General features: G+C 43.8%; 1 protein-coding gene across 1 annotated transcript in view; it reads right to left on the bottom strand.

Annotated features, from left to right (window-relative positions):
* The window catches only part of abca4b (ATP-binding cassette, sub-family A (ABC1), member 4b), an 87,875-nt gene that overhangs the window by 3,550 nt on the left and 70,283 nt on the right, over window positions 1-14,042 (bottom strand). Inside the window, exons 25-41 of the mRNA XM_084152134.1 lie at window positions 13,913-14,037; window positions 13,608-13,706; window positions 13,059-13,248; window positions 12,813-12,907; window positions 12,690-12,722; window positions 12,363-12,468; window positions 12,193-12,267; window positions 11,903-12,072; window positions 11,515-11,692; window positions 11,052-11,167; window positions 10,421-10,568; window positions 10,028-10,151; window positions 9,201-9,330; window positions 8,827-8,947; window positions 8,492-8,554; window positions 8,268-8,374; window positions 7,944-8,085 (exon numbers count right to left, since the gene is read on the bottom strand). Of these exons, the coding sequence (XP_084008260.1) occupies window positions 7,944-8,085; window positions 8,268-8,374; window positions 8,492-8,554; window positions 8,827-8,947; window positions 9,201-9,330; window positions 10,028-10,151; window positions 10,421-10,568; window positions 11,052-11,167; window positions 11,515-11,692; window positions 11,903-12,072; window positions 12,193-12,267; window positions 12,363-12,468; window positions 12,690-12,722; window positions 12,813-12,907; window positions 13,059-13,248; window positions 13,608-13,706; window positions 13,913-14,037 (2,022 nt within the window). The remainder of the gene's footprint in view (window positions 1-7,943; window positions 8,086-8,267; window positions 8,375-8,491; window positions 8,555-8,826; window positions 8,948-9,200; window positions 9,331-10,027; window positions 10,152-10,420; window positions 10,569-11,051; window positions 11,168-11,514; window positions 11,693-11,902; window positions 12,073-12,192; window positions 12,268-12,362; window positions 12,469-12,689; window positions 12,723-12,812; window positions 12,908-13,058; window positions 13,249-13,607; window positions 13,707-13,912; window positions 14,038-14,042) is intronic.

The following is a 14,042-nucleotide window of genomic DNA, read 5'->3' on the forward strand; positions in this document are numbered from 1 at the left end:
CTGGATCATCCAAATGCACTCTAGGAAACTTCAGACGGGCCTGGACATGTACTGGCTTAAGCAGGAGGACACGTCTGGCACTGCAGGATTTGAGTCCCTGGCGGCGTAGTGTGTTACTGATGGTAGGCTTTGTTACTTTGGTCCCAGCTCTCTGCAGGTCATTCACTAGGTCCCCCCGTGTGGTTCTGGGATTTTTGCTCACCGTTCTTGTGATAATTTTGACCCCACGGGGTGAGATCTTGCGTCGAGGGAGATTATCAGTGGTCTTGTATGTCTTCCATTTCCTAATAATTGCTCCCACAGTTGATTTCTTCAAACCAAGCTGCTTACCTATTACAGATTCAGTCTTCCCAGCCTGGTGCAGGTCTACAATTTTGTTTCTGGTGTCCTTTGACAGCTCTTTGGTCTTGGCCATAGTGGAGTTTGGAGTGTGACTGTTTGAGGTTGTGGACAGGTGTCTTTTATACTGATAACAAGTTCAAACAGGTGCCATTAATACAGGTAATGAGTGGAGGACAGAGGAGCCTCTTAAAGAAGAAGTTACAGGTCTGTGAGAGCCAGAAATCTTGCTTGTTTGTAGGTGACCAAATACGTATTTTTCACCATAATTTGCAAATAAATTCATTAAAAATCCTACAATGTGATTTTCTGGATTTTTTTTCCTCAATATGTCTGTCATAGTTGACGTGTACCTATGATGAAAATTACAGGCCTCTCTCATCTTTTTAAGTGGGAGAACTTGCACAATTGGTGGCTGACTAAATACTTTTTTCCCCCACTGTATATATACAGTGGGGAGAACAAGTATTTGATACACTGCCGATTTTGCAGGTTTTCCTACTTACAAAGCATGTAGAGGTCTGTACTTTTTATCATAGGTACACTTCAACTGTGAGAGACGGAATCTAAAACAAAAATCCAGAAAATCACATTGTATGATTTTTAAGTAATACATTTGCATTTTATTGCATGACATAAGTATTTGATACATCCGAAAAGCAGAACTTAATATTTGGTACAGAAACCTTTGTTTGCAATTACAGAGATCATACGTTTCCTGTAGGTCTTGACCAGGTTTGCACACACTACAGCAGGGATTTTGGCCCACTCCTCCATACAGACCTTCTCCAGATCCTTCAGGTTTCGGGGCTGTTGCTGGGCAATACGGACTTTCAGCTCCCTCCAAAGATTTTCTATTGGGTTCAGGTCTGGAGACTGGCTAGGCCACTCCAGGACCTTGAGATGCATCTTACGGAGCCACTCCTTAGTTGCCCTGGCTGTGTGTTTCGGGTCGTTGTCATGCTGGAAGACCCAGCCACGACCCATCTTCAATGCTCTTACTGAGGGAAGGAGGTTGTTGGCCAAGATCTTGCGATACACGGCCCCATCCATCCTCCCCTCAATACGGTGCAGTCGTACTGTCCCCTTTGCAGAAAAGCATCCCCAAAGAATGATGTTTCCACCTCCATGCTTCACGGTTGGGATGGTGTTCTTGGGGTTGTACTTATCCTTCTTCTTCCTCCAAACACGGCGAGTGGAGTTTACACCAAAAAGCTATTTTTTTGTCTCATCAAACCACATGACCTTCTCCCATACCTCATCTGGATCATCCAGATGGTCATTGACAAACTTCAGATGGGGCTGGACATGCGCTGGCTTGAGCAGGGGGACCTTGCGTGCGCTGCAGGATTTTAATCCATGACGGCGTAGTGTGTTACTAATGGTTTTCTTTGAGACTGTGGTCCCAGCTCTCTTCAGGTCATTGACCAGGTCCTGCCGTGTGGTTCTGGGCTGATCCCTCACCTTCCTCATGATCATTGATGCCCCACGAGGTGAGATCTTGCTTGGAGCCCCAGACCGAGAGTGATTGACCGTCATCTTGAACTTCTTCCATTTTCTAATAATTGCGCCAACAGTTGTTGCCTTCTCACCAAGCTGCTTGCCTATTGTCCTGTAGCCCATCCCAGCCTTGTGCAGGTCTACAATTTTATACCTGTTGTCCTTACACAGCTCTCTGGTCTTGGCCATTGTGGAGAGGTTGGAGTCTGTTTGATTGAGTGTGTGGACAGGTGTCTTTTATACAGGTAACGAGTTCAAACAGGTGCAGTTAATACAGGTAATGAGTGGAGAACAGGAGGGTTTCTTAAAGAAAAACTAACATGTCTGTGAGAGCCGGAATTCATACTGGTTGGTAGGTGCTCAAATACTTATGTCATGCAATAAAATGCAAATTAATTACTTAAAAATCATACAATGTGATTTTCTGGATTTTTGATTTAGATTCTGTCTCTCAAAGTTGAAGTGTACATATGTGGTCCTCTGTAGCTCAGCTGGTAGAGCACGGCGCTTGTAACGCCAAGGTAGTGGGTTCGATCCCCGGGACCACCCATACACAAAAATGTATGCACGCACGACTGTAAGTCGCTTTGGATAAAAGCGTCTGCTAAATGGCATATTATTATTATTATTATTATTATTATTATTATTATTATTATTATTATTATAAAAATGAAAGACCTCTACATGCTTTGTAAGTAGGAAAACCTGCAAAATCGGCAGTGTATCAAATACTTGTTCTCCCCACTGTACATACACAACATACATATACACATATACATACAGTGGGGAGAACAAGTATTTGATACACTGCCAATTTTTCAGGTTTTCCTACTTACAAAGCATGTAGAGGTCTGTAATTTGTATCATAGGTACACTTCAACTGTGAGAGACTGAATCTAAAACAAAAATCCAGAAAATCACATTGTATGATTTTTAAGTAATTAATTTGCATTTTATTGCATGACATAAGTATTTGATCACCTACCAACCAGTAAGAATTCCGGCTCTCACAGACCTGTTAGTTTTTCTTTAAGAAGCCCTCCTGTTCTCCACTCATTACCTGTATTAACTGCACCTGTTTGAACTCGTTGCCTGTATAAAAGACACCTGTCCACACACTCAATCAAACAGCCTCCAACCTCTCCACAATGGCCAAGACCAGAGAGCTGTGTAAGGACATCAGGGATAAAATTGTAGACCTGCACAAGGCTGGGATGGGCTACAGGACAATAGGCAAGCAGCTTGGTGAGAAGGCAACAACTGTTGGCGCAATTATTAGAAAATGGAAGAAGTTCAAGATGACGGTCAATCACCCTTAGTCTGGGGCTCCATGCAATATGTCACCTCGTGGGGCATCAATGATCATGAGGAAGGTGAGGGATCAGCCCAGAACTACACGGCAGGACCTGGTCATTGACCTGAAGAGAGCTGGGACCACAGTCTCAAAGAAAACCATTAGTAACACACTACGCCATCATGGATTAAAATCCTGCAGCGCACGCAAGGTCCCCCTGCTCAAGCCAGCGCATGTCCAGGCCCATCTGAAGTTTGCCAATGACCATCTGGATGATCCAGAGGAGGAATGGGAGAAGGTCATGGGGTCTGATGAGACAAAAAAATAGCTTTTTGGTCTAAACTCCACTCGCCATGTTTGGAGGAAGAAGAAGGATGAGTACAACCCCAAGAACACCATCCCAACCGTGAAGCATGGAGGTGGAAACATCATTCTTTGGGGATGCTTTTTTGCAAAGGGGACAGGACGACTGCACCGTATTACATTTACATTTTAGTCATTTAGCAGACGCTCTTATCCAGAGCGACTTACAGTTAGTGAATACATATATATATATAATTATTATTTTTTTATATACTGGCCCTCCGTGGGAATCAAACCCACAACCCTGGCGTTGCAAACGCCATGCTCTATCAACTGAGCTACATCCCTGCCGGCCATTCCCTCCCCTACCCTGGTCGACGCTGGGCCAATTGTGCGCCGCCCATGAGTCTCCCGGTCGCGGCCGGCTGCGACAGAGCCTGGATTCGAATCAGGATCTCTAGTGGCACAGTTAGCACTGCAAAGCAGTGCCTTAGACCACTGCGCCACTCAGGAGCTACATTGAGGGGAGGATGGATGGGGCCATGTATCGCAAGATTTTGGCCAACAACCTCCTTCCCTCAGTAAGAGCATTGAAGATGGGTCGTGGCTGGGTCTTCTAGCATGACAACGACCCGAAACACACAGCCAGGGCAACTAAGGAGTGGCTCCGTAAGAAGCATCTCAAGGTCCTGGAGTGGCCTAGCCAGTCTCCAGACCTGAACCCAATAGAAAATCTTTGGAGGGAGCTGAAAGTCCGTATTGCCCAGCGACAGCCCCGAAACCTGAAGGATCTGGAGAAGGTCTGTATGGAGGAGTGGGCCAAAATGTGTGTGCAAACCTGGTCAAGACCTACAGGAAACGTATGATCTCTGTAATTGCAAACAAAGGTTTCTGTACCAAATATTAAGTTCTGCTTTTCTGATGTATCAAATACTTATGTCATGCAATAAAATGCAAATTAATTACTTAAAAATCATACAATGTGATTTTCTGGATTTTTGTTTTAGATTCCGTCTCTCACAGTTGAAGTGTACCTATGATAAAAAGTACAGACCACTACATGCTTTGTAAGTAGGAAAACCTGCAAAATCGGCAGTGTATCAAATACTTGTTCTCCCCACTGTATATATATACATACATATCCTTTAAAAATATATATATTTCCCTTTATTACTTTCCAACCCCACCTTCCCTTCCCTAATTGGAGTAAACTAGTGAACAACAATGCTTAGGCCCCTACTTCATGCTTATACATACTATCTGCATTTTATGGACACAGTCAATAATTATATTTTGTTTGTTTTTACTCCTGAACTTCCTCCGATCATGTTCATGATGTCCATCTGGTATGCTTCTATATGCCATATCTTTCTAACTGTGCTCTTTCACAAAAGCTCACAATATATAACCTATATACTTATTATGGACACAGCATGTCTTACACTAGTTATCTTGTTGTTTTTAGTTGTTGTTATTAGTCCCATCCTTCAGCTCCATTCAACACCTCCCATCTATCTCTTAACACCATCCATATTGGATTTCTATTTGCCATATATTTTTCAACTGTACTGTGATGTTTTACAAAAGTTCTGAACCTTTCTATTCTCATTGTTTATACAGTTTGTGAATTGAAAATAAACATTTTTGCTAAAAGTAGTATTATATTATTGATCGATTGACTTATGACTTTTCAGATCACCCAGTAGTGCTATCTGCAGGGTCAGCTCCATGCAAATATTGCAATCCTTCAGCCCTTTCTGGAACTGTGTCCAGAAACAAGCTACAAATGGACAGTACCAAAACAAATGATCTAATGATTCTGTCTCTTCACAGACAAATCTGCAGAGCTGGGAAGATTGTATCCCCCATACAAATAACATTCTATTGGTAGCAAGAATTTTATATAATAATTTAAATTGAAAAATTATACGTTTTAAATCCGACGTCGTTTTGCGTATCAGTTCATAAACACTATGCCATGGAATCGGTACGTCAAAAACCTCTTCCCAACTATTTTGCAATCTATATGGGACGGCTGTCAATCCTTTGGTCCTTAAATGAAACTGGTAAACTTTTTTATTTATAACAATTTTCTTTAACCAATTATGTTCTTTAATGCAAGGCCGACAGACAAGTTCCTTACTTTTTCCTCCTTCCACTTTCCTCTTCCATTTTTGCGGTAATGCTGCAATTATTTGGTTGTAATTTTGGGTAGAGCAGACATTTCCATATGTTTTTGTTAGCTGCATGTGCGACATAACTCCACCATTCCTACCGATAATATCATTTACGAAGATAATACCTTTTTTTTTTAATTTTCTAAAAAAATAATGTTTTTTTATCAATTAGTATATTTGAGTTTAACCACAATATTTGATGCAATATTTGTTCTGTCATTTCTGGAGGATTAAATTGAAATTGCAACCAACTTTCTATGGCTTGTTTTAGAAATAGTGATATTTGGGAGATGATTTCCTTTTCAAATACCTGAAAGTGAGGGGTTGTAATCTGAATAAAGGGGAAAAGTCCCTTCTTGAACATTGGGTGAGACAATCTTACTAGTTTGCTAGAGAACCAGTTTGGATTTAAGTATCATTTTTGTATGACTGAAGCTTTTGGTGATAGGTCTAATGCTTTAATATTTAATAATTTCTGTCCTCCTAATTCATATTAATTATATAAATAGGCCTGTTTAATTTTGTCTGGCTTGCCGTTCCAAATAAAATGGAATATTTTTATCTCATATAATTAAAAAAAACTGTTTGCTAGGCGTAGGCAAGACCATAAGCAAATGGGTAAACTGGGATAATACTAAAGAGTTAATCAGGGTGATTGTCCACAAATATACAGGTATTTACCTTTCCATGGTAGCAAGATCTTATCTATTTTTATAACTTTCTATTAAAATGTTTTGGAGTGAGATCATTTATTTCATTTGGGATATGTATTCCAAGTATATCCACATCACCATCAGACCATTTTATTGGTATATAAACCCCAGTCGTACTTTATCAAATGCCTTTTCGAAGTCTGCTATGAATAGTAGGCCTGGTTTCCCAGATTTTTCATAGTGTTCTATTGTTTCCAGTACTTGCCTTATATTATCTCCAATGTATCGCCCATGTAAAAAACCTGTCTGATTAGAATGAATAATGGGTCAGAAGTTTACATACACTCAATTAGTATTTGTTAGCATTGCCTTTAAATTGTTTAACTTGGGTCAAACATTTCGGGTAGCCTTCCACAAGCTTCCCACAATAAGTTGGGTGAATTTTGGCCCATTCCTCCTGACAGAGCTGGTGTAACTGAGTCAGGTTTGTAGGCCTCCTTGCTCGCACACGCGTTTTCAGTTCTGCCCACAAATTTTCTAAAAGGATTGAGGTCAGGGCTTTGTGATGGCCACTCCAATACCTTGACTTTGTTGTCCTTGTCCAACTTTGGAAGTATGCTTGGGGTCGTTGTCCATTTGGAAGACCCATTTGCGACCAAGCTTTAACTTCCTGACTGATGTCTTGAGATGTTGCTTCAATATATCCACATAATTTTCCTTCCTCATGATGCCATCTATTTTGTGAAGTGCACCAGTCTCTCCTGCAGCAAAGCACCCCCACAGCATGATGCTGCCACCTTTTGTATGGCGGTTTTGGAGCAGTGGCTTTTTCCTTGCTGAGCGGCCTTTCAGGTTATGTCGATATAGGACTTTACTGTGGATATAGATACTTTTGTACCTGTTTCCTCCAGCATCTTCACAAGGTCCTTTGCTGTTGTTCTGGGATTGATTTGCACTTTTCGCACCAAAGTACATTAATCTCTAGGAGACAGAACGCGTCTCCTTACTGAGCGGTATGACGGCTGCGTGGTCCCATGGTGTTTATACTTGCGTACTATTGTTTGTACAGATGAACGTGGTACCTTCAGGTGTTTGGAAATTGCTCCTAAGGATGAACCAGACTTGTGGAGGTATACAATTTTTTTTCTGAGGTCTTGGCTGATTTCTTTTCATTTTCCCATGATGTCAAGCAAAGAGGCACTGAGTTTGAAGGTAGGCCTTGAAATACATCCACAGGTACACCTCCAATTGACTCAAATTATGTCAATTAGCCTATCAGAAGTTTCTAAAGCCATGACATCATTTTCTGAAATTTTCCAAGCCGTTTAAAAGCACAGTCAACTTAGTGTATGTAAACTTCTGACCCACTGGAATTGTGATACAGTGAATTATAAGTGAAATAATCTGTCTGTAAACAATTGTTGGAAAAATTACTTGTGCCATGCACAAAGTAGATGTCCTAACCGACTTGCCAAACTATAGTTTGTTAACAAGAAATGTGTGGAGTGGTTGAAAAACGAGCTTTAATGACTCCAACCTAAGTGTATGTAAACTTCCGACTTCAACTGTAGGTATTTACTTGAGTTCAGAAAAAATAATTATTTTAACCATGACCCTAACCCTAATCCTAACCTCTAAACTCTGACCCTAACCCCTGGTCTCTGACCCCAGCCTCACCCTGCTGATCTCGGACTCAGGCACCCCTCTGAGGCGGGCATACAGATGGAGGTGCTCTCTGCCAGTCAGCAGCTCATCTATGGCATCAAACTGGGGGCAGTAGCCCATGTTCTGGTGCACATCCAGGATATTGGTCAGGATGCTGCAGGGACCGGGACGAAGGGTTCGATTACAGGTGAAAAGCATAGAGCTGTGCTCTGGGGTGCCACAGGGCTCTATTTTAGGACCACTGTTATTTACAAATGATATCAACAGCATCGGGAAAAACATTGATCATGCCAACTGTGATTGAGGAAGCACATGGCAATGCCCCATGCACTGTACCTGTGACCAGTGACAGAGGCTTCTCCTGAGCTGACATCAGTGTCTCCGGTCAGCATCTTAAAGGTGGTGGTCTTCCCTGCTCCGTTCACACCCAGGAGCCCAAAGCACTGGAGAGAGGATGAGGAGAATATATTTTATCACTGGGTCTCTACACTGAGCCTTCCCTTGCTGTACAGCTGTGGTACTATATGGAGGTCTATAGTATAGAGTGGTACTGTACTGACCTCCCCAGGTGACACTCCCACACAGATCCTGTCCACCGCTGGCTTAGTCTTCCCCATGTATGTCTGGGAGGAGAGAGAGAGAGAGAGAGAGAGAGCGAGAGAGAGCGAGAGAGCGCGAGAGCGCGAGAGAGCGAGAGAGCGAGAGAGCGAGAGAGAGCGAGAGAGCGAGAGAGCGAGAGAGAGCGAGAGAGCGAGAGAGCGAGAGAGAGAGAAAGAGAGAGACTGAGAAAGATAGAACCATCTTGTTCACACTGCAAACTATTGAGTCAATAACCAGGAGACACATAACACAGGAGCCCTGAGTGGTCAGTTAGTTAGTTATTTAGTTAGCGTACCTTGGTGAGGTCTCTAATCTTTAAGATGTCGTTCTTGCTTCCACCATTATAGATGTGTTCTCTCTCCTGGGCCACGTCCACATCTTCCTCCATGATGGGATCCTTCTTACAATCTGTAATCCTATTATAGGTAAGAGGTCAGAGGTTGAAGGTAAGTGGTGAACCTGTGTTCTGGACCGCTCTCACAATCAATAATGCGTAGAGTTACTGGTACCAGTCAACTTGTACTGGTCAACAGATTCATATGATTCTGATCCAACAGATTCAATAACACCATTCAAAGATGAATTAGCTTCACCAATTAGATACTTTTTTTAAAAGTACTACAGCAATGTAGACTTGTATATTAGATGTGAAGTGAAGCTGTTGGTTACCAGTGATCCAGGAAGAAGCGGTACTGGATCAGTATGTTCATGATGAAATAGACAAAGCCCTCAACAGCCATGAAGACCAGGTTCTTTCCTACAAAGTCCCAACTGTACGGGTCCAGACTGAAGTCCTCACCTGACACACATACACACACACAAAGCAAAGCAAACAGGATCAGCATGTAGCATGGAGGAATCAGCATTAGTACACCATCTGATCTAACCGATGTGTGAGAAGTGGGAAACGCTTGAGAGGTGACAACACAGAATACGCTCCTGTTACACTTTAATCAGCCAGCTTCTCTTCACAGATAAGATGACATCAACACAGCTAAAACATTCATCAACAAAGCTGGGTGATGGTGGCTCTGTGGCACCTGCTCCTATAGTCTCCTATATCCACTACCCACCTACCTAGCTAACCACGCTCCCATTAGTCACCACCGGCTTTGACTGGTCTTATCGGCCGATTAGGGGAAAGCTTATTGAAATCCACTGGTTATTTATGAAGTCTGTGGCCTCAGCCGTGTCTTGGGTGTGAATCTCCTAGAGACAAATACACAGCATCATGTTTCAGACGCCGTCGGCCCGACCCGGGGCCATGGTATTCACGTCCTGTTACGGCATTCCGAGTGCATCAGGATTTAGCCTCGGGGTCTGGAGGTGTCCAAGACCTGGAGAACAGGCTAGAGTTGCTAGCGGCATTTCCCTACTGACCAATCAGAATGCAGGCCTTGGAGCGAGTGGTGGGGGTGGCAAGGGGATGAAAGGGGTGAGGGGGTTGGAGGGTGACGGGGAAGGGGGGTGTGAGAGGCGGAGGGGGTGTGACTCACCAAAGCGGGCATAGACATCAGTAACAGCCTGGTTCATAGCCATGTCGATTAGACCCCGGCCAAGACAGTAGTGGGGGAAGATCAGCAGCATCTTCTTCAGCAGCTGGTTACACTTATACAGAGCCTGAGAGAAGGAGGGAGAAAGACAGACAGACAGACAGACAGACAGACAGACAGACAGACAGACAGACAGACAGACAGACAGACAGAGAGACAGAGAGAGAGAGAGAGGGGGGGGGGGGGGGGACAGAGAGGGAGGGCCAAACCACACAGTTGAATCGAGTCACTCAACAAGTACTAGTATTTGAAGCAGTCATTGAGCAGGTGTTAGAGACAGACAGCTCTGTGTGTAAGTACAGTAAGCGTTTATCCCAGTCTGTGCTCTCCACTCACCGCTGTGCTGTCAAACAGGTCAAGGATGAAGGTGATGGCACTGCTGTTGATGCCAATGAACAGGTTGATGCAGGACAGAGAGACGTAGGCTGTGCTGGGAATACTGAAGATGTAGGACATGGGGTACATCATGGGCGTCACAGACCACCTGCAGTGGACAGAGACAGGTAGGGAGCATTTTTCAAATCGTTTGATCAAGCTTACATTTTTTAAGATCATCTGAACATTTACATGTGGTCCTTGCCTAAATGTTCATTCTAGAAGAATGGTTTCCTCTGGTCCAGAATGTAATCTTATTCTGTCACAGTTGGGTGGGGTTGAGTGACGTGAGTAGCACTATAAACCTGATACAGACTGGTTGTACCACCCAGTGCTGAGGCCATCCGGTGTTGACAAGGACTACAGTTAGCGAACACTATGAGGGATGGACCACTGGAAATAAACCCACTAGCTCCATTAATACAGCACTCAACTTCTCATCGCCTGTATCACTGTACAGTACAATCCATTCATCATTTAGAGCATGCTATAAAGGACTGTTCTAGATGCTCTCTCCAAGGATAAATTACCGTTAACCTTCCACCTTTAGCCCAAGCAAAGGGGCTTACTGTACTACAGTACACTGACTTACCCATAGAGCATGAGCAGGGTTATCAGGGGTTGGAGGTTGGTTGGCGACGTGTAGCACTTCTTGTCAAAGACCATGAAAATACCCACCACCAGTGCTGCACTGATAGAGTAATTCACCTGATGAGGGGGAAGTGACACAATGAATGTCAAGCTCTATGTAGAAAGGTAAAATGTATCTATCAATCCTTTGGGCTGTTTGAGTGGACACATATGCCCTTCGGTCATAAACTACATGATATTATGTGGAATACTGTATGCAACAGATGGGGAATACTGTTTCTACAACCTAGCTTCACTATGCTCTCTCTTCACTGGAATGATCTGTCATGCCATATTAATGTAGATTATTTAAGAGAGTGGGTAGCATCATCACAAACCATTTCGGCATATCAAGAACTTGGTGTTTGTCAATATGAGATTGCAGAGAGTATGATGGGAGGAACCGGCCCCAGGCCCAGACATACCATGTCCCAGAGGAAGTTGGCCATCCAGTAGATGACGGGACTGACCCCGCTAACGAACTGGAGGTGTTTGGCCTGGGTCACCCTCTCCTGGATGAGGTAGAGGACAAAGGAGGCTGGGACGAAGGACATGGCGAAGATCACACAAATAGCCACCATCACATCCACTGAGGTGCTCAGGCTAGGAGAGGAGAGGGATGGAGTGGGGTTAGATAGAGAAGATCACACAGATAGCCACCACCACATCCACTGAGGTGCTTACAGGTACACAGAGAGGGGTTAGATGATCCAGGAGTTCTGTCTATTACATGCTTTAATCACCTCACCTGATTGGCCAGTACTCACACAGTGACCTCTCTAGTATCAAATCTCCTGATAGGCCAGTACTCACACAGTGACTTCAGACAATTGTTCCTTGGTAAGGTTGAGAGGGTGGTTGATGGTGGTGATGCCGTATACATCCAGGCTGGCATCTTTGGGCAGGTTGGCTCTAAGGATGGCGTTGTTGGCCACGTTCATGAAGGCCACCATGGCATGCCAGCCCTTGTTGTTGTACCACACCTTCAAAAAGACAGAATGGATATTCTAGTCAATCTTCTTTTGCTGGTGTATAGTACAAAAGTAAGCCAGTGGATTGGCAGTAGTGGGTTAAATTGTAGACAGTGCACTATATGTACTTGCCTTGACATTGTATTCACTCTCCATGTATCGAAGGAAGGTTCCAATGTCCTTAAGAGTTTGTTTGGAGTATTTACCCTGGAGAAAAGAGTACCATGATTGGATACATGGACAGTTACAGGGCTGTTGAAGTGTGTAAAGATCCACACCAGAGACATCTTTAGTAGACTTACCCCAGTAACATTAAGCAGTCGCCCCATCTGTGATGCTGCGTCCTGGATGGTCTTAGGGTCCACATCTAACACAGGAAGCTGTCCACCCACAGATATACCTCCATACCTAGATAACCGAGAACAGACAACACATATAGCTCCATATCTGAACACCAGGAGTAAGACCGCATACTCAGTGAGAGCTAAAACTCCTTATACAATAACGATACTATGCCCCTGGCCACCAGAGGGCGCTACAGCATCACTTTTCTTTACATAATGGACACAGCCACCTAGCTCATTATAAATAGGCTACGTTTTGGATTTTGTAAAATATGGAAATAGTACCTTTGTTCATTCACCCAGTATTTGCTCTTCAAACTGAACAAGAAAGACATAGGAATTGTGCCATTAGAGTTGTGTATGTAGAACAAAATAAAGTAGATGAATGCTGAAGTAGTTCCACGGTACCTGGCCTTGATGAGGGAGGGGTAAGTCTTCACCAGATAATCAGAGATATTCCTGCCTGTCAGGTCCACCAGAACATCACCTGTCGACTGGATCCTCTAAAACACAACACACACACACAAATGAACAAACAGTGTGTATATAACTTTGTGCATTGGTGACAGACTGGGATTTAAACAGGGGCCACCTGATTACCACAATACTGTGTCAGCCCATTGAGCTAAAGCCTATGCATATGTGTACACTAACCTGTGGTGGTGGAAGCCCCCCTGCTCCCTCAGGGCAGACAGGCAGCATTGTGAGTTTCCTAGGGGTACTACACTGGCAGCCTGGGGAGGGGTTAACTGAGGTCCACTCTGGTCCATCCAACATGTCTATCAGAGCAGGGTTCACCAGCGGCATCTCCCACTCTGTTGTGATGTTATTACATGGGAAATCCCTATCCCAGGAACACACAGGAACACGCACACACGCACATATGCACATTGTTACACTTGAAGTGCCTATCAGGATCAACAACAAATCATTTTTCGGGCATGTACAACGATGCCTCCTTCCTCCCCTAATGTTCGTTACTTTTGGGCGTACAGTAGCCGACTTGATATCAGTAACTGTGATATCCTTTAAGGAAGTCTCAAACTCAAGGCCTAGGGCACATCAGGCCTGCAAGTTTCTTTCTTGCCCCCAGACTGATATTTGACTCCTATTGGAATCGAGTCTTAAAGTGATGCTATACTTAGACATTTAGCAAACAGATAATATTTTATGGTAAGTGAACTGTCCCTGGTCACTACTCACTCTAGAGGTTCATCCACCATGCAGCGAGTCCCAAATCCAGGCTTGTTTAGCAGCACCTCTCCAAAGTACCTCATCTCAGGGTCCAGGGTACGCTCGTTACTGCAAGATGGCACATCCAACAGTCAACAACAGTCTTTATCAAACATGATCAAACGCCACATTATCATAAGAGACTTCTACGTTCTACTCATGTTTTATGCCAATGGAATTGAACTTCTTCAGACTGAATCTACTCTGAATTGACTGGACGATTGATTTAACAAATGGTGCTAGTCTCAGGGCAGGACAGAAGTATCTATGCACACCTGAAGAAGGTGAACTGTCGTCCATACATCCAGGGACTAAGGGTCAGGCTGGGGTACTCTCCAAATGGAGGTACGATCGTAGTGAACATCAGTGATATGAACACAAAACTGGCAGGCAAAACTATCTGAC

This window comes from Coregonus lavaretus (genome assembly GCF_964263955.1).
Source record: "Coregonus lavaretus genome assembly, chromosome: 34".
NCBI classification, from domain to species: domain Eukaryota; kingdom Metazoa; phylum Chordata; class Actinopteri; order Salmoniformes; family Salmonidae; genus Coregonus; species Coregonus lavaretus.